The 22,925-nt window shown below is 48.2% G+C and overlaps 1 protein-coding gene across 1 annotated transcript in view; it reads right to left on the bottom strand.

Moving 5' to 3' along the window:
* The window catches only part of Stk32b (serine/threonine kinase 32B), a 232,282-nt gene that overhangs the window by 37,689 nt on the left and 171,668 nt on the right, over positions 1-22,925 (bottom strand). The window contains exon 5 of the mRNA XM_050140759.1: positions 9,799-9,836. Within this exon, the coding sequence (XP_049996716.1) occupies positions 9,799-9,836 (38 nt within the window). The remainder of the gene's footprint in view (positions 1-9,798; positions 9,837-22,925) is intronic.

The following is a 22,925-nucleotide window of genomic DNA, read 5'->3' as shown; positions in this document are numbered from 1 at the left end:
ATTTATATTCTGACAGTATTGCCAGCTCATTAGAGCAATAAGTCAAAGAATGCAGGACGTTTGTGAGTTTCCTTTGTGTGTGTGTGTGTGGCATGTGTGCGTTGTATATGTTTGTACACATGTGTAAGGTGGCACACACGAGTGTGCATGTGTATCTAAAAACCAGGGTTCAACATTGGGAGTCTTCTTGTATTTGTCTTGTTTTATTCATAGAGGCAGTCTCTTGACCCTGACTAGACTGGTTAGACTGGCTAACCAGCAAGCTCCCACCACCCCTCTGTCTCTGCCTGCCTGGCACTGGGATGACCCTGGGGCCACAAATGTTTCATGTAGGTTTTGGGGATTCAAATTCACCTTACCACCTGATGTGGGACTCCCCTCTGTATGCTGTAAATACCATTGGTTAATAAAGAAACTGTCTTGGGCCTGCACGGAGCAGAATAGAGAGTGGTAGGTGGGGAAAACTAAACCGAATGCTGGGAGAAAGAGGGTGGAGTCTAAGAGAAGCCACGGAGAGGCGCTGGAGACAGACATGCTGAAACCTTGCTGGTAGGCCACGACCTCGTGGTGATACACAGGTTAATAGAAATGGGTTAAATTAATATGTAAGAGTTAGCCAATAAGAAGCTAGAGTTTAATACAGTTTCTATGTGGTTATTTCGGGAGTCTGGGCAGCCGGGAAACAAACAAGTGACCTCTTACGACAACCACACCATGCACCTCCACAGCCCTTGATTGTCCTTTACACACTTTCCTATTTCTGTGATCCAAATGCCACACTGAATTGGCTAGCTTCTCCACCCTTTCTCCCTTTGCTTATATAAACACATATCCATGTAACTCAGGACTTTAGTGTGTTCTTATACCAATGAAGTGATTGCCATGAGTCATCCTGAAAGTGGCTTTTGACTTATTCACGTTCCACAGGTCTTTCCACAAGTCAGAACATGCAAGCCGACTTAGGATGCCCACAATCCCTTATCCTCTGTGTTGCTGGAACCACATATCTGAGGCTGGGTAACTTACAAACCCATACATAGCTTTGGAGGTTGAAAACCCAAGTCTGGGCATCATATCTCTGTATCCTCTAGGAGAAAGGCAAGTGGCTGTGGCTAGAGCCAATCATTCAATACCCCTACCCCCATCCGCGGGACCTGAGTCTATAATCCATTTGGAACTAACAGAGATTTAGGGAAGGGTTTTCTGGAAGGTTCTGGAATAAAGTATTTCCTTTTCAGGAGTTACCACTGATGATATTCTCTGGTTTCTTTTTCCTGTGTCACAGAGGGAGTCAGCTCCCTAAGACTGCAGAAGCTGCCAGCCAGTGCCAGCAGGATGGTCAAACTGAACACGGGGAAAAAGCAGACAGATGGGCCCACAGCCAGGTCCACATCCTCCACACCGCTGTGCATCCGCTGTGTGGGATAAAAAAAGACAACTCCAAACAAAACAAAACAAACCTTGCGGCCTTTCCTGCTTTGGGACCGTGGATGTCTGGCTCTGTGTCACAAGTGAGGGCTGCCATCCCAGTTGATGCAGCCACTGACTCTGGCTCGGACAGCTCCCTTGCTTTGCATAAGCCCAGATTCCTTTTTCTGTGGGGCTGAGATACCCTTAAGCTTGGGTTGGGGTGATGTAGTAGTGGCTCCTCTTCTCCTGTGATTAGGACCAGTGCATTTGGCTTACAGACCAAAGTCCACTGAGGAAGGCATGGCTGACTGCAGGAGAAGGGAACTGGTTGGTCACACCCCCACTGTACACAGGAAACACACACAGAGAGAGAGAGAGAGAGAGAGAGAGAGAGAGAGAGAGAGAGAGAGAGAGCAGGAAGGAGGACTGCAAACCCTCAAAACTCACCCCCAATGATCTTACTTCTTCCAGAGAGCCCATATTTCCTAAAGCATTCATTTCCTCTCAAAACAGCAGTACCCCTGAGGGCCAGGCGTGCAAGGCTGTGAGTTTATGAGGACATCTCTCCTTAAAACTCAGTGTGATGGCTGAGACTGATGGGCAACCTGACGGGATCTGGACTCATTCAGGAGTCTCTCTCTCTCTCTCTCTCTCTCTCTCTCTCTCTCTCTCTCTCTCTCTCTTCTTTCTCTTTCTCTTTCTCTCTCTCTTGGCTGTGGGCACCATGTGCCCAGCTGCCTCACATCCCTGCCACCTTGACCTCCCTGCCATGATGGACTGTATACCTCACACTGTGGGGCAAAATAAATTCATCTTTTCTTAAGTTGCTTTTGCCAGGTATTTTGTGATAACAACAAGAAGAGTAAGTAATACGGGTAGTTAAAAAATGAAACTGATTGTGTGGCGTAGCCTGAAGGAGAAGGGGACAGGCAGTTAAATCTCTGAAGTAAGGATGTTGTTGGCAGAAGGAATCATGAGGGGCCAGCAAGGAGGCAGGAGGGTGGAAAGGAGTGTTAAAATAGTCAGGATCAAAACAGACTTGCCTCTGCCAAACCCAGAAAAAGTAGAGTTGATCCTGTCCTTGGGCATATTGGCTTGATAAGCAAGAGCCTCGGTAATAATTCTGCCAAAACAAGATTGTTGTTTAGGGCCCTCCTACTAGGACATCTTTCCAGCAAAGGCCAAGGATAAACACAACCTCAGACACAACCTTCTTACGACACAACTTTGTACCAGGGAACTTCCAGAAGGACCTCCCCAGGCCACAGTCAGCACACAGCTCCCTGCCTGGAAGAAACCTCTGGAGTCACTAAACTTGTTCTAAAACGACTTGGGTGCAGCCCTCCTCCCAACTTGTAGCTGTTTCCTCTTGCCTCTGTCTCCCTAGCTGTATCTACAGCCTACCATAACACATGTGTTGTGTTTGGGATCACACCCGTCAGCTCATTTTCTTTAAAGTTTTTGTTGATGTTAATGAGATGGAAACGTCTCAGGAAAGACAGGGCAGGGGTAGGCTGTGTTGAACCTGGCTGGATTTAGAATGCTACTTTGGGCCCCTGCCATGTGTGGATGATGCGGACAAGAACAAATGCGAGGAAAGTGGGAAACAGTTGGAAAAATGAAATCCCTTTTCAGTGTAGGCTACACAGGGTTACACACCAGCTGAGCCAACCTCAGCTCGCCTCCAAGTCTCCTGGACAAGGACATAAATATCCCTTATGCTTTAGTTTAAAATATTTATAATTATTATCACTATATATGTATGCTGTATGTGTGGGCGCGTATACCACAATGCACTTGCAGAGGTCAACTATGTGGAGTTGGTTCTTTCCTTTGACCTTTACATGGGTCCCTGGGCCCAAACCCAGGTCACCAGGCTTGCATGCAAGCACCTTTACTGATGAGATCTCTTGGGGCCCCACAGCACAGCAGATGCACGTATAAGTGGAATGGAGTGCTATGTTACCCTCCCAGTGCCAACTCAGAGCCCAGTCAGCTGGGCCTGATTTACTTCTTCAGTGTGGTGGGAGGACTCGGGACAGCCTGGAAGCAGATGCCCCGTAGCTTGTGCGCAATGGGCAACACAGAGCAGACTTTCACTGCTGCTGTCCCAGTGTGCTAATCAATGAGTCATGACTTCCCGTTGTGCATCCTCTGGTGGTTGAGCTTAGGTGTGAAAATTAGTGTTGAGCAAATTTTCCTAGGATGAACTGTATGGACTATGTGCACAGAGTAACTGAGCATCGGGCAACTCGTTTCCATAACTGAAAATACCTAGAACTTAAAGGAGACCAGGGCATTGGAGGACCTGTTAGCATGACTCCAATGAGGGTATTGTTAGCCAATGAACAATCCTCCCAGCCTTATTTGCACATCCTATATTCTGACATACTTTGCTTCTTTCTCTAAAAGTACAGAGAGCCATCTCGCCTCCCAGCTTTTGACACCATGTAGAATGAGTTGCTCTTCCTCTGCATGAAGGACTTTCTGCTGCTCCCTCCTCTGTCTGGAGGACTTCCTGCTGCTCCTTCCTCTGCTTGGAAGACTTGCTACTATATCCTCCTCTGCCTGGAGCACTTCCTTTTCTTCTTCCAAACCTGGCCCATGAGTTCTGCTACTGATAGACTTGAGTCCAAAGGAAAGCTCACTAATCTGGGGGTGCTTTCTCCATGACTTGGTCCATTTCTCCTACTGTGGCATAACACCACAGTAGGTAACTGTGTGTAATCCTTGTATTTCTGGAAGTCTGAGGTCAAGTGCCAGCATAGTTGGGTATAGGGTAATGGCTGCTAATATGGTTTAGATGTGTGTGCTCCTGTGTCTTAGTTATTTTTCTTGTCGCTATGAGCAAATGCCTAGGAAGAAGCAACTTAGAGAGGAAGATTTGTGGTGTGGGATGTGTTACTTTTATTTGTTAAAGAATAAAGGTCTTTTGGCCAATGGGTTAGCAGAGTAAAGCCAGATGGGAAATCCAAACAAAGATATATATAGAGACTAGGGAGAGTCAGAGAGATGTCATGTAGATGCCAAAGGAGAGAGATACCCTGAAACTTTCTGGTAAGTCACAGCTTCATGGTGATACATGGATTAATAGAAATGGGTTAATTCAAGATGTAAGAGTTAGTTAACAAGAAACCTGAGCTAATAGGTCAAGCAGTGTTGTAATTAATACAGTTTCTGTATGATTATTTGGGTCTGGGAGGCCAGAAATGAGCAAGCAGTCTCCATTTACAGATTTGAGTTTGGCTCACAGTTAAGGAGGCTATGACCCATCACAATGGGGAAGGCATGGTGGAGGGAACAGAAGACCGGGGCTTTTCATAGTGCATCCACAGTCAGAAGCCCAGATGGAACAGAAAGTGGGGCCAGGCATGAAACCTCAAGGCCCGCCCGAGCGCCACACTTCCTCTCATAATTCTCTACCTCCCGAAGGTTCCACAACCTTCCCAAAGGGCACAACCCACTGGGAACCAAGAGCTCAAACACAGGAACCTGCAGAGGACATTCTGGGTTCAAACCACAGCACCTCCAAAACACAAATCCCTTGTGTATTTGAGGTGGTGCCTTTAGGGGTGATTAGGACAAGGTAGCCCCTGTGAGTGGGCTGAATGCCATTATGAGAGGGTTGTTACACTAGTCACCCCCTTTTCACATCTTCCTTCTGCCAGTGGAGGGCACAGCAACAGGGTACAGAGAAGCCGTCACTAAATACTACCTCTGTTGGTCTCCAATCTTGAGTTTCCATCCTTCAGAGCTGTGGTAACCCTCTATGATTTGTAAACTATTTAGTCTAAGGGATTATGTTATAGTACAGAGGCAGGCTAAACATAGTCCCTTTCTTGATTTAAAGATAGCTCCTTGCTTGCTTTGAGGAGACACAGAGATAATTCTAGTCCCTGCATTCACTTATATAAACACAGTCCTATTAGTTGCTGTGAAGAGACACCATGGCCATGGAAACTCTCATAAGAGAAAGCACTTAACTGGGGACTGGCTTACAGTTTCAGAGACTTACTCCATTGTCTTCATGGTGGCAGGAAGTCGGGCATGGCCTTGGAGAAGTGGTTGAGAGCGACATCCTGATCCACAGGCAGAGAGAGATGAACTGGGCCTGGCATGGACTTTTGAAACCTCAACGTTTACCTCCAGTGACACACTGTCTCCAGTGAGCCCACACCTCCTAATCTTTCTCAGATAGTGCCACTCCTTGATGACTAAGCATTCAAATCTATGAGCCTGCAAGGGTCCTGTGCAATCAATCAAACCACCACAGGTCTTTCCTGTATCTAAACCCAATCACCTTCGAAAGTCCCCATCTAAAATACTACGACCAGAACCTGATCACGTGACTTGAAGGTAGAACACTATTCACTCCAGCCAAGCCTGGACTAGGACTCTCTTAGGGGTACCCTGCTCCCCTCTATTCTCATTCCATCTTCCTGTCCACCACTCTGGATGTCACCTTGTTCCTCTCTTTGAGAACAGAAATCCTGCCTTGTTCATTTCCATTCCCAGGGCCTGCCTGGAAAATAAATCATGCTGAGTAACTTTGTGCCAGGCCCAGCAAGCGCATCCTGCTGCCTGTCTTTGTTGGGCTTGCAGAGATGGCACAGCATTCCTAGAGATTGACAGTGTTCTCGGCCATGGGTTGAAAACATGGATCCTTCTAGGTCTGCCTCTGGATTCCATGTCAGTGGGTGCTGAGCCTCCAAGGAACCCCTGGAAGAGGTGCTGAGACAGAGAGTGGAGGAATAGGCCATTTATTAGAATGGAAGGGATGGTACCATGGCCACCTCCCACAGACATTCGGTTGGGATTCGGGGCATGCCAATCCTGAATATCTCCCTCATGCCAGCTGGCTCTCAGGATCCACCCCCTGCCCAAGACAGAGCTCAGTGTTGCTTTTTAGATGAAGCGACTGGAAGTCCAAAGAGATAAGAACCAGAGGCAGCAGCCTTGCCCGTGGCTCTGGATGCCCCTGCTCCCCAATGCTCGCTGCTAAAAATAGGTGTGCTTTTAGGCTCTCTGCATGGGCTGTGGAGCAGGAGGATGGCTGCTGATCTTCCACACAGATCTGCTATCTTGGGCACTGCACAGATTTCATGTGTTCTGGCCACTTATCCGTATGGAGATCACAACGATTTACCGCAGGAAAGTAAGAAAGCCCTTCAAAATCCACGCACGGGCTTATCAAAGCTTCATTCGGCTCCCGGTGAAAGAAGATTGTTCCTGCAGCATGCCTTTGCCTGCTAGGGCTTCCTATTCGGTGGGGTTTGGCTTCTTCCCATCGCACAGTTGTGTGTGAAGTAATGCGGGACTTTTAAGAGAACCTATCCGCGGCAGGCTGCCTCTCTGTACAGGGTGTGTGTAAAACCCAAGCTAGTTAAAGAAATGACGTGCACTGAGACAGTGTCAGTGTGACCTGAGCGTGTCTGGGCTCAACTCTCCTTCTCCTTGCTTCTGAAATAGCCTTGAGAAGGCCATGGGGAATGAGCCCTCCAGAGTTCGAGACAAAGAAGCAAAGCTGAGTCACCCAGGTAGCCAGTCAACCAAGGTTATTATTGTGGGTCAGCTGACAGAGAGCCTTAGTCCTAGGAGCAACCGGCCACTTTTATTATATAGTGGCATGCAACCATCCTAGACTTCAGATTCACAGCCATGCTAGCCCTGCCCAGCCTGCAGCACTTCCATCCCCAAGACCCAGAAGCCGGCTGACTGTTCCTTAGTTGGGCTTTTAAAGAGATGTGGTAGAGTGATACTCAACTTGATTGCATAAAGGAGCACGGACACACCCCTTCCTCTTTGTGCCACATCTGCCCAGTCCCCACTGGTAGGAGTTCTTGGTCACTAAGCAAGCCCACCATCACCTTTTCTTGCCAGATGTCTCTCTTCCTTTAGCTCTGTTCTCCAACCCTCATGGTTGTTCTTGGCTGCTGGTTCAGATTCCAAACCTCAGCTCTTATCTTGAGACCTGAAGCCTACCCTGTGAGACCAGGAGGGAGCAGGGAAGCTGCTGGGAGCTTTGGAATGTGGGGAATGAGCAGATCTGAGCATCATCGATAAAATATTCATGTGTGTATCTACTGATTTTTTAAAAACCTCATTGAAATGCAGCTCCCATGTCTCCAAGGTGGCACCTAATGAGATGAATAGCAACACAGGGTTCCCTGTTTCACAAGTTGCTCCCTAATGTGCTTTTCAAAAAGGGGTGACCTGTCCTGTGAGGTGAGAGGAACATCATTTTGGGTTTCCGAGGCTTCAGGACCCAGGTACTTTCATTTGCTGTGAGGTCCCAGAAAAATCCCTAGTCAACTGTGGGGACATGAACCTTTAGGTGTGTGTGTGTGTGTGTGTGTGTGTGTGTTTATGTGTGTGCATGAGCATGTGTGCCTATGGGTGTATGTGTTTGTGCATGTGCAGGTGACCATATATACACCGTTATGCATGCCTATGTATCTGTATGAGTGTAGACATCAGAAGAAAGCCTCACGGGTTGCTGTTCAGGCACCATCTACCTTGTGTTTTTGATAAACAGACACTGGTATCTAGCTGCCTATTAGCCTAGGCTGGCTGGCCAGCAAGCCCCAGGGGTCCACCTGTCTCCAGCTCACAGCACCAGCTCTGTGCATAGCAAGTGTGCACCACCTCTCCTAGCATTTTTATGTGGGTCCTGGGGATGGAGCTCTTGTTTTCGCCTGGCAAGAGCTTTATCTCCTGTGCCATCTCCTCGGTCCCTTGTGTGATTTTTATATGCAGATGCAGACTTGAAAACTAAACCCAGAGATTTGGGTAGAAGTTGTAAAATTGTCAATCAAAGCCACCTCCGAATTACCTCTTGGCTTCTTCTAGATCCACGCAGTATTCTGGGAATGTTGGGTATCATACCCCTACTTTGGCTGGAAAGATCTTAGGTTGCCACTGAGTTAATTGTGGAAACCAAGAGACCCTAAGTAATTTCCTCTGAATCCTGGGAGCTAAATAGAACCTTCAGTTCAAGCACCTGCAGCCTCTAAGAATGATGGAGCCAGCGACTTAAGGTAGACCTGCAGGCATACAGGGCTCCCATCCCCATTTTTTGTCTGATGTGATGAACTGAGTGGTACTCTTTAAGTTCATATGTTAAATCACAAGCCTGTGTAGTTGAAGACAAAGTAGATTTGGAGATTTGATGTTTGAAATGCTCAGAGCAAAGCCAGTGAGTTGGGTCCTAATGCAGTCTGTCTGGTGTCATCGTGAGAATAGGACACAGTTATACACAGAGTGATGAGTTAGGACCCAGGGAGAAGACAGTGCCTGCATCTGCTGGCCATCTCGGAAGTCTGTGATGGAAGCTTCCAGATCCCTGTGCATAGTTCGGCAGCCACATCAAGTCAGCCTGTCAGGCTCTGACGGACAGGTCCCTTGCTGCTCATGCTGGGGTCCCATGGGGCTAATCTGTTCCCACTGCTCCATTTGCCATGCAGTAGCTTTGGTCTCTCCAACTCCACTTGGTATTTATTCTCCAGTGACTCTCATGCTCCTCAGGATGAACCTCAAGCCACTGAATCGGGGAACAAGGCCCTAAGAGACCCAACCCTTCAAGTGGGACTGGACGATAAAGCCTCTTCTCAGCTGTTCTTCAGGGTGCTTTCTACTGCTCCCTCAACCACTGCCATCAGCACCCCGCCTTCACTTAGTAACTCCCCTTGGCCCTCCTACTCATCTCCTGGCTCTGTGCAGCAGCTTTGGGAGGACCGAGCATGGCTGTAGGGATCATAGCAGAGCTATGGACCAATCAACAGTCTCGGATTTCCCTGCTAGTTTCTAAAGCAGTTCTCATGAATGAAAGCCCTAAGAGCTCCAGTGAGTTGGTGGGTGGTCCTGCCCGGATTCTGCCCCAGGACAAATGTTTAAACATAGAGGTCCTCTCCAACAGCATGGCATCAGTGGTCATGGCTCAGTAGCTACCACGTGGGCCTCTCTTTCCGGAAGACTCTGCTTCCAGGGGACCCGGTCGAGGCAAGCACACCTCTTCTCAGCTTCGTTTCACCTGCTTCTATGACCTGACTTTTGGTATGCCTGAACAGAGAAAGGGGGCAGGGAAGGATGGGCACTGCCCCCAGCACCTCACTGCCCTCAGACCCTCTGCACTTCTGCACAAGTTTAGGATGTTACTATAATCTCATAGTACCTGTAACCTGTACCCTGACATCTCAAGCAGGCTTATACACAGCAATGACTTCAGAGGAGACACCTGCTAATAGTTCAACTCAACTTACCTTTGTCAGGACTGGAACAGAGTGAGTGGTTCCTCCAGCACCTGAGGTCCACTCCCCCACCCGTCGTTCTGCTCCCATGCCCCAGGCAGCATTGGGACCCTAGGGAATGGGGGAGGGGACCTTGACTCACCATGCTCATCCAGCAAGATGTTGTCTGGTTTGATGTCTCTGTAAGAGAAACACAGGCAGAGGGTGAGCTCCCAGCCGGCCTGGGGGTCATCACAAGTTCAGGTCAGAGGATAGAGGGGACTCTAGGGTTCTGTCTCTCTCCTTACCTCCCCTCAGAGGGCTAAAGTAAGTATGACAACTGGATCCTTGAGGAGTCAGAGTTTCTTTCTGGACTCCTGAGCAGATTGCCTGACTATTTTATTCTGGTACATTCTTAAAGCTGGGCCTTTCAATGCTGGTTGCAATGTTCAGAACAAGCTGTCACCCTGTGTGTTGAAATCATTATTCTTCTTGTCATAATAAAGATGGTAGATTAAATGTGCACCATGTGTCAGCAGGCAGAGGTACTTCTCCGCCCTGCTAACCTTCAGCCTTCTTGCCTGGAGATCCCACTGTGTTGCTTTGTGCGCACAAGAAGAGACGCCAGATAAAACACCATAAAAACGGCCAAAAGAGACTGGGCAGATGGCTCAGTCTGTGAGGTGCCTGCTGTGCAAGCATGAAGACCTGAAGTAGAAACCCTAGCACTCACATAAAACCTGGGCGCCCTGCTGGTGTCTGCAACCCTAGCACTAGGGAGTGGTGGGCACAGGTAGATTTGGAGCTCACTGGCCAGTCTAACTAAATCTATGAGCTCCAGATTGAGGGAGAGATTCTGAACTAAAAAAAAGTAGAGTGATCAAGAGAGGCACTTGACACCAACCTTGGGCCCCTGACTCACACACACACACGCACACACATATACACACGTGCACACACACACATACACGTGCACGCATGCGTGCACTAACAGCAATGTTAATATCTAAGAAGGACTGAAGAATTTACCATCTGGCCCTCATGGGATGGGTCTGCTGAACTTCTCAGGAAACTAAACCACACAGAGCACAATCTAGAAAGGAATAGGTTTCTAGAAAGTTCTTTTTGATATTTGATGCTGTCATGCTAGCAAAGGGCCTCTCCAAACCAAGAAGCACTTTGTAAGGACAGGGCATTGTTCTCTGATCTGTGCATCTGGGAACCCAGCACGGTACCAGTTACTCCTGGGCACACATGAAACTTGAGTGTCCTGGGGATGGAAGTGTAGGCCTGTGACAACAAGCTTCAGCCCCCCAACTTGCTGTAGCAGCAAAACCATAGATTTCAGAGACACATACCTTTTTATGTAGTTTATGGAGTTACATTTATGGAGTTAATGTAACAGCCTTGGTGAGACAACCAATGACAGCTTTCTTGGAAATAGAGTAACTGGCCCTGAGGTGATCAAATATTAGCTTTACCTGCAGAGATGTGCAGGGTAACTGCTGACGCCAGACAGTCTCTTCCAGGGGAGGAGGGAGATGCATAGCATCTCTTTCCATTTTGATTCTCATTAGGACTTTTAAAACCCACGAATTTTGATGAGCACTAGGTAAACAGGACATCCACGAGGCCAAAGAGATTGTGTGTGGAGAAGACAAGGGAGCCCTAAGGGAAGGATGAACTTGATGACGAAATTAAAACAGGAGCCAGAGGTTCCAGTGTCAGTGTCTGAAAATTAGGTCAGCAAACACTAGGTCCCCACCCAGAGTGGCTCCCAGCAAGATCTCTCAAGGGGGAAATAAATGCGTCAGGAAGGTGACACAAGCATCTATGGAGGTGTCAGAACGAAACCCACTACTTTCCTCATTGTGTCTTCAGACATACTACACTTGGGCAGCTTGTATACCATCAAGCCATTTAAAAACTGGAACGCGGAGGGGAAGGGGCTCCCAATGTCATGCCCCAAGCAGAGGATTGATAGGAAGTTGGTGGGTGCTGAGAAAGGGAGAGCCATTCTTCTTTGTGGGAAGTGGCCCCTGGAATGATTCCCATGCCCAGTGGATGGCCTCACAGTCACGCTCATGTGGGCAGCTCTAATTGGATTCCATGTGTTATTTTAAAAGAAGATGAAATAGAAGAAGAGGAGGAGGAGGAGGAAGAGGAGGAGGAGGAGAAGGAGGAGGAGGAGGAGGAGGAGGAGGAGGAGGAGGAGGAGAATTCCGGCCCACAATTCTAGCTGAAACTCCCAACTCCATAAGAGGCCTTGCTGGCCATAATCCAGGTAGCTTGGGAGAGGACCCCAGGGTATACCCAACTGGTAATTCTGAACCTCTAAATAGAGGACTCAGAAGAGCTGGGCCTGCAGTATGGAATATAAATCAGGCTGGCTGAAAATCTCCAAGTTAGTGGAAATTACTTGTATGGACATGCTACACTAGCCATGCGATCCTGGACGCTCTTCCCTAGGCCTTGGTTTCTTGCCTCACTGTGGCTTCCAGGAGCACTGGCCCAGGGCTCAGGGTGCCTCCCGGACTGAGTGCTAAAACAGGCAGGAGATAGCACCACAGGAGCGTTTCGAAGGAGCTTGGGAGAACTCCAGGGCAGGTCCTCCAACTTTTAGAAAGTGAGTTAGACTTTGTCTGGGTGTGATTTTCTGGGCAAGGCATGGATCAAGCTGGTCGGAAGAGGTGGTAGCCTGGGGGTAGGGCTCTTGGGATTTAACAGTGTCTTTTCTGGACAGAACATCCTACCAGAGGCCCATTCGGTGCTTCCAGTCTATTTTTCACAATGATTGCATCTCAACTCTGGAGCATCTCCCTGCTGAAAACGAGCTGCTGTGTGGCCACAAAGGACACGAGAAGCGTGGTGTGGATGGGGTGGTTGCTACAATATCTGCTCAGGATGGACTCATCATTTCTGAGCCAGGCAAGATGACACTCCAATAGAATGTATGCCTGGGAGGCTATCAAACCTGGGCTTGCCCCGGAATGAACCCCAACCCCTGCTCAGGAACGTTGTAAAATGTCAGCTGCGTGTGCTATTTTTAAAAACAGCACAGATAGATGGCCAAGGAGGGCCAGGAGACTGTTCCTGCCTCTGCCCTTTGCTGGGACTTCTTAATATTCTACACTGGTGATCTCAGTCAGTGATGGAGGCAATTGAAAAGCCTAGAGGGGTTTTAATTTGCATTTCCCTAATTGCTAAGGCGTTGAACACTTTTAAAGATAGTCCTCAGTCATTTCTTTTTTTAAATTTCTTCTATTGAGAATTCTGTTCAGATCGATAGCCCAGTTTTTGATTGGGTTGTTTGTTTTTTAACCTCTCTGTATATTCTAAATACTGATTGGCTGTCACTCTCTGGTCATTCTCAGGTTCACACTGTCGACTGGGTGAGGGCTGGAGGGCTCTCAGTGGGAAACTGAGATACATGCTTACTGCTCTTTATTCTTTTAATTCAGGATACTTTGTATTTATCGTCTCTCACATTTAGACTGTGACCCAATGGCTTTGCAAAGCCCTGCTTGGGGGGGGGGGTGGCTTCTTCAGCTATGCCAAGAGAAGCCACCAAGATGGTAATGCTAATTAATTCAGTTCAAGAGCTTTGTCCACCACAGGCCTGGAGTGACCAGGGCGACTGAGCAGGTGTACTTGCCTCCATTCTTCCAAGCACACCTCTGGAGATTTGGCTCTCAGATGTGCAAACTTGCGTTAGAAGCGATGGCTCCCTTCATGGACGAGACAGGTAAGCATTTATCTCCACAGGCATGATTAGAGAGCCACCGTCCTGTGATCCGAGGCATCCCTAGATCCCAGAGCTTTCACAGACCCCACTCCCAAGGTCACATTGCTCTTTTTCTATTTGCACCGAGCATACTGAGCTGAAGTGGTCTGTGCCTGAGGTAGTCTGCTACACCAGACCCAGAGCTCTTCAGAAGGAAGCCCCCCCCTGCAAAAGCAGGTAAGCAACAGTGGGAGTGGATGGGTGGGTAACGTAAAGGTTTTGCGCTTAGGCAGATCACTTCAGTTCAGTATGCTCAGTGCAAATCTCCATGAACATGGCCTTGCATTCCTCCAGTCTTGTCCACCATGTCCTCATCCTCAACTGATTGTCCCCTATCTTGATTCCATGTCCCAGGTCCATTCTCCCCTCCCAAACTCTTAACTCTCTCCTGATCTCCCCACCAGAATCCAAGATTCAGTTAGAACTGGCTTCCTCACCTCGAGGTAGGGATACCTCAGGAGAAAAACACAGCCACCATAATTATTGTCACCCTAAATCACCATCCAACATTAGCATGTGCCCCTTCAAGATCTTGCTTCCCCCTTCATGCCTACTTTCTCACTTCAACCCTCAGCATCTTAGATCCCCAGAGTCCTGCAATCGACCTTCATTCCCTCCTCCTCACACTCCACAGCCAACCGAACAACGGGTCCCCTTGCTCCCACTGCAGAGCAGCGTCTCCTTGGGCACCCTCTGTGTCCTCACAACACAGCAGCCACCCTCTCGTGAGCTGCTTGATGAGGAAATGAGAAATACAATGTGCCATTTAATGAAGAGAGTTCTGAGCAGTAGAGTGTTATGAGACTGAGACTATGGGAGCCTGGACAAATACACTTGCCTGAGCCTAGACTGTGTGCTTACTACTGACCGGGGCTATCTGGCACAGCCTGGGCTCCGAGGCAAGACTATGAGGCAGGTGGCAGAACTGAAGATGGGGCAACTTCAATATACTGGCAGGGATTCGTTTACCTAACCAGGAATGGAACAATAGGCACACCGGGCAGGAGGAACTTTCCTGTGGGGTCATCACATGTAGGGTTGGTCCTACCTGGAACTATTATGTCAGATGCGCTAAACTTACAGAAATCACTCCTTGCCTTGCAGCCCAGTAACCTAGATCTGTCTATCTGCGTCCATCTGTCTGTCCCAGGCTGCATAGCTGAGCCGAGTTTTACCCTGTGGCCTTCACTTTGAGGTACCCTTACCAGGAAGGACTAGTCTCAAATGCATGGATTCCCCCCTTTTCCCTTTACTGATCTCAGCTCCCCAGTCCCTTGTCACTTCCAGCCTTTATTTCTTCCCATGTCCCCACCACCCAACTTGAGAGGCTTGCTTACTAATTAGCTCCATGAGAGCCCGTGGTTTCTTGTGGGTTTGTCTCCAGGACCAAGGACAGCACCAGAGAGCTCAAAAATCACAGTTGGTTCTGTGGTAGAGCTGATGAATGCGTGTGCCCACCTAGAAGGCTTGGACCTGAGCTGGATTGGCGGCCTCAAGACTTCCCAGGTGGCTAAAGGTCAGCAGCATCAGGAGCTTCAGCTTCCTGTGCTAGTCCCAGACTCCCACTCTGTAGGCAAGGCCCCAAACCTGCATTTTCTTCCAGTCTCGGTGGGGAGTGAGCGCCCTGCTCCGCTTACAGGGTGCTGTGATTTGAATATGTTCCTTCATCCCCAGCTCATGTTGAAAGGATCTGTAAGAGAGGTTTTGACCTGAAGTAATGAGGGCGGCTCCCCTAGAGCACAGGAGAGATCCAAGCCTGCAGCTTGCTCAGCCTTCTCATGCAATACTTGTGTTGTGTTATAATGTAACACAAACCCCCTCCCTAGTATTGGCACATTGGGAACCACGGATCTCATTTGTATAAATCACCCAGCACAAGGTATCCTTGCAGCATCAGAAAGCCTACTACGCCAGGGCAAACATAGTTAGCTGAATTGCCTCACAATTGCACCCAGGGCTCATTCAGGAAAAAAAGTGATTAGGGAAAATCTTATCTCTACTCCCACATTCCCAGCATGAGATGCAAGCTCATTAAAACATAGGTCCATGGTGGCCATATCTGCTTTTTCTGGAGGCTGTGTTTTAGCTTCGGAGGCCCTCGGACACTATGGTTCAAGCGCACTCAGTTTGACCGGCACAGAGCGGGAGGAGGTATTCCCTTGGTGGCTCATGAATGAGTCTGCTCGGGTGGTAGAAGAACAGACAGGCAGGACAAATGCAGCTCATTAGGAGGGCAGCATGCAAACACCACCATCATCCCTCATCCCCACCTGCCCATGGCCCCCTGCAGAGTGGTACCATGGGAAAAGGGATCTCTGTCTTATTTTACAAGGGAGCCAGGGTTTGCAGGCAGAATCTGCATGGCACTCTCTAAATGAATTGATTCCACAGGGTTGCTATTTTTAAGGCCCAGGTGCTGACAATTTTGCCCGGTAGATCATGCTGCTAAAATGTATGAGCGTTGCAGAGTCTCGGACTGTCAGTGTTGGAAGCCACCTTTGGATTCTACATGAAAACAACTAGCCCTGGGTCTCATAGCCTGTCTGAGACTCAGTTTCCTTATCTATATAGTAGGCTAATTAAGCATTGTGTCTGTCTTCAAGGGAGAGAGGGTTAGGGGAGCTGCCACGAAACCTTGTGTGCAGAGGGACAGTGGTGGGACAAGAGGGTGCTTTGGAAACACCAGAGAGTGCCAGGTGGAAGTGTGACATAGGCCCATAACACAGCTCCTGAAGATGTTGAGGAAGGGGGATTGCGAGTTCAAGGCCAGCCTGGACAATATGATCAAAATAAAAATCTCAAAGTGGGCCAGAGATACAGCTCAATGGCCAAATGCCAGCATGGCAAGTCCTGGGATTAATGTCACCCAGTGGGAGAAAAGATAGATGGGCTCATTGTAAGCAATGAGGCTGGAAGAGGTGCTTGGGCCAGGTTAAGCATGGGTGTGAAGTGGTTGAAAGTTTCATGGAGGATGGTGGGGGCCAAGAGGGTGGGTGTAGACCTCAAGAAATACGCACCTCATTCAGTCTCACTAGGTTGTGCTTGAGAAAAAAAATATTCTCTAGAAGTCCACATTTCATCCTGATTAGACAGAGGAGGGGACACCATTGCTTCAGATATTGATCTCTTTGATCTCAGACACTTGTCAGTCTTTCTGACAAAGAAAAGGAGAAGCTCATTTGGTGAGCAGTGGTATCTAGAAATAACTAGCGCTGTGCTTTATTTTTAATAACATTGTGCATGTGTGTGTGTGTGTGTGTGTGTGTGTGTGTGTGTGTGTGTATCATGTGTGAAGGATAAAGGACAGCTTGTAGCAACTCTATCCTCCCTTTCCACACCCAGGATCCCAGGAATCCAACTCAGGTTGTCAGGCTTAGTGGCAAGTGCCTTTACCTACTAAGCCATCTTGCCAGCCTGACTAACACTATGTTGATTTGACCTCATCTATGTTTGTGATCTGGATACTAGTGCCCCCCATTCACATTAAAAAACCCAGGTCTAAGTGCAGTAAAAAGGTGCGGGTGGTACTCAGGAAGTGACTGGGTCCTGCGTGCTCCCCCTCACTGAGGAATTAGTACTTTCGCTGAAGAAGTTGGAGGAACCTTCTCTCTTGGTGAGGACCCAGAGACACAGCATCTGTGGGAAAATGCTGGTCCTGCTAGCCCTGACCTTGATCTCTCCAGACTCAAGAACCGTGAGCCATGCATTGCTGCTGTTCATAAGCTACCTGGTCTAAGGTGCTTTGCTATGGCCGTCTGAACAGACTAAAACAGCCATCCGCTATTCATCACACACAGAGCTGCTTCTCTGAAGAGCAGATTGACTGCGTTTCTGGAACTAATGTGTCATAGCAAAAAGCTTTAGGACTATCAGAGAATACTGAGCCATCAGTACCAGGAAATATGCAGATGTGGCAAGAATTTTAAGAACAGAGAATTCACTGGTGCCACAAGTTACCACAACTGGGTGGCTAGAGTTCAATCTCCAGGTGTCTGTGGGCCTATGCTCCATTTGCGGACTCTAAGGGAGAGTCCTTCCTGCCTCAGCCAGCTTTGGGTGGCTCCTAGAGATGCGAAACTTGCGGCAGCACCCTTTTCATGCCTGCTTCTTCCTTCCCTGCCTGGGATGGCCTTTTCTCTTTCTTAAGGTCCTGTTTACTGGAGTTAGGGTTCACCTTACCTAGCATGATCTCATTTCATTTCTGTCTGAATTACATCAGCAGAGATCCTATTTCCATATGAGGTAATAGTTTGAGGTCTCAGACAGATGATAATTTGAGGATACAGTACGGTCACCATAGTGGTTTGAATACAAATGGCCCCATAGATTCATAGGGGGTGTCATTATTGGAGGTGTGGCCTTTTGGAGTAATTGTCCCACAGGGGCTGGGATTTGATGTCTCAGAAGTTCAAGCCAGGCCTAGTGGCTCACTCTTCTCTTCCTGCTGCCTGCCAATCTAGATGTAGAACTCCCGGCTACCTCTCCAGCACCATGCCTGCCTGCATACGGTCATGCTTCCCGCCATGATGATAATGAACTAGACTGCCGAACTGTAAGCCAGCCCCAATTAAATGCTTTCATTTATAAGAGTTGTCATGGTCATGGTGTCTCTTCACAGCAATAAAACCCTAATTTATGCAGCCACCGACTCACTGGAAATAGGGCAGAGATGATGAGGGCTGAGTCCATCTGGTAATTATGACTATAGGGACAAACAAGAATCCAAGCAGGAGCCGACACTCTCAGGTTAAAGAAGGATGATCATTATGGGGTGGGAAGAGTTCAGAGCCACAGGTTTAAGAAGAGGTTGACAGGGAGGAATAGGGTGGATAACAGAGGTCTTCCCAGGAACCCCACAGGACAAGAGGAGAAGACAAGGAAGTGGACAGTCATGGCAGTTCAGGTCCTGGAAACCACTTGATGGCATTCCCTTCTTGGGAATGGGAAGCTTGAGTGAGGCCCAGTGGAGGGGAGGAAGGATGGTGCTGTACATGCTGTACATGCTGTGTTGGGTATATGTCACTAGGAGATGTCCTGGTAGAGTTGACCAACTGGTAAGCAAACAAGCAAGGAAGGAAAGAAGAGGGAGATTCACAATGGAGACATGGACCACACTTCCAGGCCTGTTTAGAGACACCCCAAGTCCTGGCTAACACAGATCCATAGTTCTGCATGTGAATGGTTAAAAGCTGGACTTCTTGCTCCTTTCTGATGTCAGGACTGTCTCCACACAAAAGAATCACAGCTCTAAAGTTTTTTTCATGCCAGAAAGGCTGCCGAGGCTCTAGGCTGACCCCAATCACAGCTTTTGGTTGCATGAGTGATGTGCTTGATTTAGAGTTCAAATTAGGCAACCTTTTCTGACCTCGGGTGTGAATGAGATGAGGCTCCCCATCCAGATCTGGGACCTCTGCTTCTCAGGGGCTCTGGTTCACTCATGCCAATCTAGAAGCTTTACTGGGCCCATGGTAAAATGAAACAAGCGAGCAAGCAAATCTTAGTGTCTCTTCTTGTAGTTTGGAATCACTTGCATAAATCAATCTGAATTATGAAATGAGTGGCTGAAGAAGAGAAGCAGGACTTTGGTCTGAGGGACTGAGACTCCCTTTGCTCATGCTGAGGCCATGGGCTCAGTACATGTGTTTATTGTACGGTCATGACTGTAAGGGCAGAGATGCAACCGAAATCTTATTTAGCAGGCCACTAGGGGAGTGGGGCTATCATCTCCTTTTCAAACATTTGGAAACTTTGAGACCCATGTATGGTGAAATATTAATGACACTTTTCTTGGGAGGATGGCAGTTCAAATAGCAGTGACAACATCTCACAAGAGAGAAAGCATTAAAGGCAGGGAGGAACCAGGAATCTTGGGCTACTGAATACTTCAGAGCTCCTGAGGAAAGAATGCTCAGCCTTGGCAAAATTAACCAACACATCCATGGTCTAGCTACATGAAGACAGGACCAAGGGAGTGCCAGTGTGTCCTGGGTTAGTCCTATTAACTTGACCCTGCTGAGAGTCACCTTGGAAGAGGAAATTTAAATTGTCCAGACTGGCATGTCTGTAGAGGGTTGTCTTCATTGCCAATTGATACAGGAGGGCCCAGACCACTATAGGTGGCACCAGCCCCAGCAAGTGGGCCTGGGCTGTTCAAGAAAGCTCTCTGAACATGAGCCCAGGAGTGAATGATCCAACAAGCATTATTCCTTCACCGTGTGGTTGCTGGGAATTGAACTCAGGACCTCCGGAAGAGCAGCCAGTGCTCCCAACCTCTGAGCCATCTCTCCAGCGCCCCCCATCACCCTCTTTTAAGAGACAACGAGAACCCACATCAAGAGTCACCAAGTCTGATTGGCCAGTGTGGAGGATGGAAAGAGATGTCCCTTCCTTCTGAAGCCATGTGAGAGCTGCCTGTGAGAGCAGATGTAGGACATCCTGTCCCAGTGAAGTGCCTGTTTCCTGTCTCCTGATATTCTAAACAACCAAATTAAAAATGAGAATGGGAGATACAGGTAGGTGAGAGGGAGTTAGGTTTGACCTTTAGATAGCAGTGGCTGAACTAAAGGACATATATTTATAGGCATCCGGGGAGAGCTCTTTAGGGGCTGGCAGAACATCTAGGAATCCTGAGGTGTGGGGACAGATATTCGCTACATTCTCAGGGTGTTTCTTTATACACAAGCCTGAAGATGGAGACACCACACCTACACATATCTCCATCCAAGCTGCAAGAGGCAAAGTTAAGAAGCAGCCGTGTGCCAGTGGGGTTGAGAAAGTTCTAGAGTTTTCTCTCGACAGGTCTGTGCACACTCCATGGCTGGAGCCAGTCCCATGGCCATAGCTAACACAGAGTCAGATTGAGAATTGATTCTAAACAGTCATGTGCCTCACTAGAGTTCAGTTCTACAGACCCTGGGAAGGGCAGCTGTGGGGACAGCTTAGTATGTCTGCCATAGCAGAGACATATACTGGGGAGACCCCATCTCCATCTCAGTTAAAGGCAATGTCTAGATGGGAGACTCTCCCATGGGGCATGTGACACCTCTTAGTTGAGCTGATGCTCTGTCCCCATCAAGTGTGTGCCAACAGCAAATGCTGGCTGTCTTTAGAACTGAAAGTGGTAGAAAGGGAAAAAGCTACTACACACAGTAACTCTCCTATGAACCCTTTTGTTCTTGGAGAGAGATGGGACCACCAATCACCAAGACTGCTTGGGCATATACCCCATAGTATAGGACATGCTGCCATCCCTCTGTGCCTAGATATTTTCATTCATAACTGTGTATGTAAACAGGTCTCACTCATAGACTGTCCCTCACTGCATATGGGAAATGCTCTGGATTCTAAAAGACTTAAAGTTTAAAGTAGACTAGACTGGACTTGTAGTTATCAAATTCTCCCGGAATGAGCAGAATCTACCTGTCTTAAATCATTGCTGTGACAGGATACTTGAGGCTAGGTCATTTATTTGGGAGATAAGGTTGTCCTCGTGTTCTGGGAGATTCAAGTGCAGGATCAGGTGGCCATACTTGGTAGGAGCCTCCCGCTTCATTACAACATGAAGGGTCATGGAAGGGCAAGAATTGCAGCCTCACTCAGTACTCAGTTGTGGGAGAATGGTCTGTACCCTGTCATTTGTATTTTAAATAAATGCTGATTGGCCAGTAGCCAGGCAGGAAGTAGAGGCAGGGCAATGAGAATTCTGGGAAGAAAAAAGTTTCAGTCTGCAGTCATCATCCAGACACAGAGGAAGTCAGACACAGAGCAAGCAAGATGTGACTGTCTCGCCAAAAAAAGGTACCAAGCCATGTGGCTAACACAGAGAAGAATTATGAGCTAATATAAGTTATAAGAGTTAATAAGAAGACTGAGCTAATAGGCCAATCATTTTATAATTAATGTAGACCTCTGTGTGTTTATTTGGGACTAAACAGCTATGGGACTGGGCGGGACAGAAACGTCTGCCAACATTGCTCTATAACATCCCAATCTCTGCAGGTAACCAGCTCAGTCCCCCAAGAGTGAGAGCTTACCCTGTGAGAATTAACCCAACTCTGAGTGATGTTAATTCCTCTATGTGAAGGAGCCCTCAAGGCCCAAAAATGTGCAAGATGTCATTGTCTTTCAACCCTGTTACTTTTGGTGCTAAGCTCCAATATGAGTTCTGGAGTGTTGTCAGAGGTTTCTGTCCCACTCGGACCTGCAGCCATGCAGTCCCAAAGAAACACACAGAGACCTACATTAAATATAAACTGGTTGCCCTATTAGCTCAGGCTTCTTATCAACTCTTACATCCTGCATTAACCCATAATTCTTGTCTATGTTAGCCATGTGGCTTGGTACCTTTTATCAGTAAGGCATTCTCATCTTGCATCCTCTGTGTCTGGGTTATAACTGCAGAATGAGCCTTTCCTCTTCCCAGAATTCTGGTCACCCCACCTATACTTCCTGCCTGGCTACTGGCCAATAAGCATTTTATTAAACCAGTACAACTGACAAGACTTTACAGGGTATGTGACCATTGTTCCACAACAGGAGAAGACAGACCCTATTCTGGCCCTATTACTCCCCAGGGGCCCACTACTCCAAGGTGGCAGGCCAGGCACCAGGGCATGGGTGGGATGGAAGCAAAAGCTATTTAATTTACATGTCCCAGTGGAAAAGATTATGTAACGTGTTAGCCAAGGTCACATTTCCTACTTAAAAGTTGGCTTGTAGCCACTCAAGTTTGGCAGCTGCACTGTGTTGCCTTAGTGTCAATACCAGGTTAGCAGAAGCTGCCAGCCCCATAGGCTGCTGCTCTGCCTTGGTCATCGCATTCCCACCATCTCCCACTAGGACCCCCCAGCTTCTCTTGAGATGGGTGGAGTAGGGCAGAGGCTGTTGTCCAACCAGATGGCTGTCTCTAGATCCTTCACCACGTAAGCCAGTTTCCTCGTCACTCTGACCCTCCCCATTGGGTTTCTGTTTTGCCCTTGGAGGGCACTCAGTTTTGGCATCTTTACCCTTCCTTTCAGCAAATCAAATGCCATACAAAGAGCTCTGCTCCAGGAGCCTGTGGCATTTCCTGCTCTTGAGGGCAAATGGCCTCTCACACCACTTGGATGAAAGCATCTTCATGGTCTCATCATGTTACATTTCTATGTCAGCTTCACTCCCAGGAGAAGAGGAGTGCTTTCCAGGGGGAGAAGGGTCACTTATTTTTTCTCCTGAAATTAACAACTAGATGTTGCGTGAAGGGAAAGTGTGTACCACTGGCTAGGGGAAGTGTGTACCACTGGCTAGGGGAAGTATGGAATGCTGGCTCGGGGAAGTGTAGTCTTAAGCTCTCCCAGTCAGCTCTTATCCTCATCCTCCCAGGTCTACAACATGCACAGATGCACACAGGAGTGGTTTGGAGGAGCAGGCCTGACAGGGCCAGGTGAGGGTCACAGGCATAGACCCTTGGGGTACAGTGGGCATGTGATTGGCAGCTACCTTCAAGGCCACCAACAATACTGTTGAAT

This window comes from Alexandromys fortis, unplaced genomic scaffold (genome assembly GCF_014885135.2).
Source record: "Alexandromys fortis isolate MF-2015 unplaced genomic scaffold, M_Fortis_MF-2015_v1.1 scaffold_7, whole genome shotgun sequence".
In the NCBI taxonomy this organism is placed as follows: domain Eukaryota; kingdom Metazoa; phylum Chordata; class Mammalia; order Rodentia; family Cricetidae; genus Alexandromys; species Alexandromys fortis.
The sequence above is the reverse complement of the archived record's forward strand: the minus strand, read 5'-3'. Positions and strand labels throughout refer to the sequence as shown.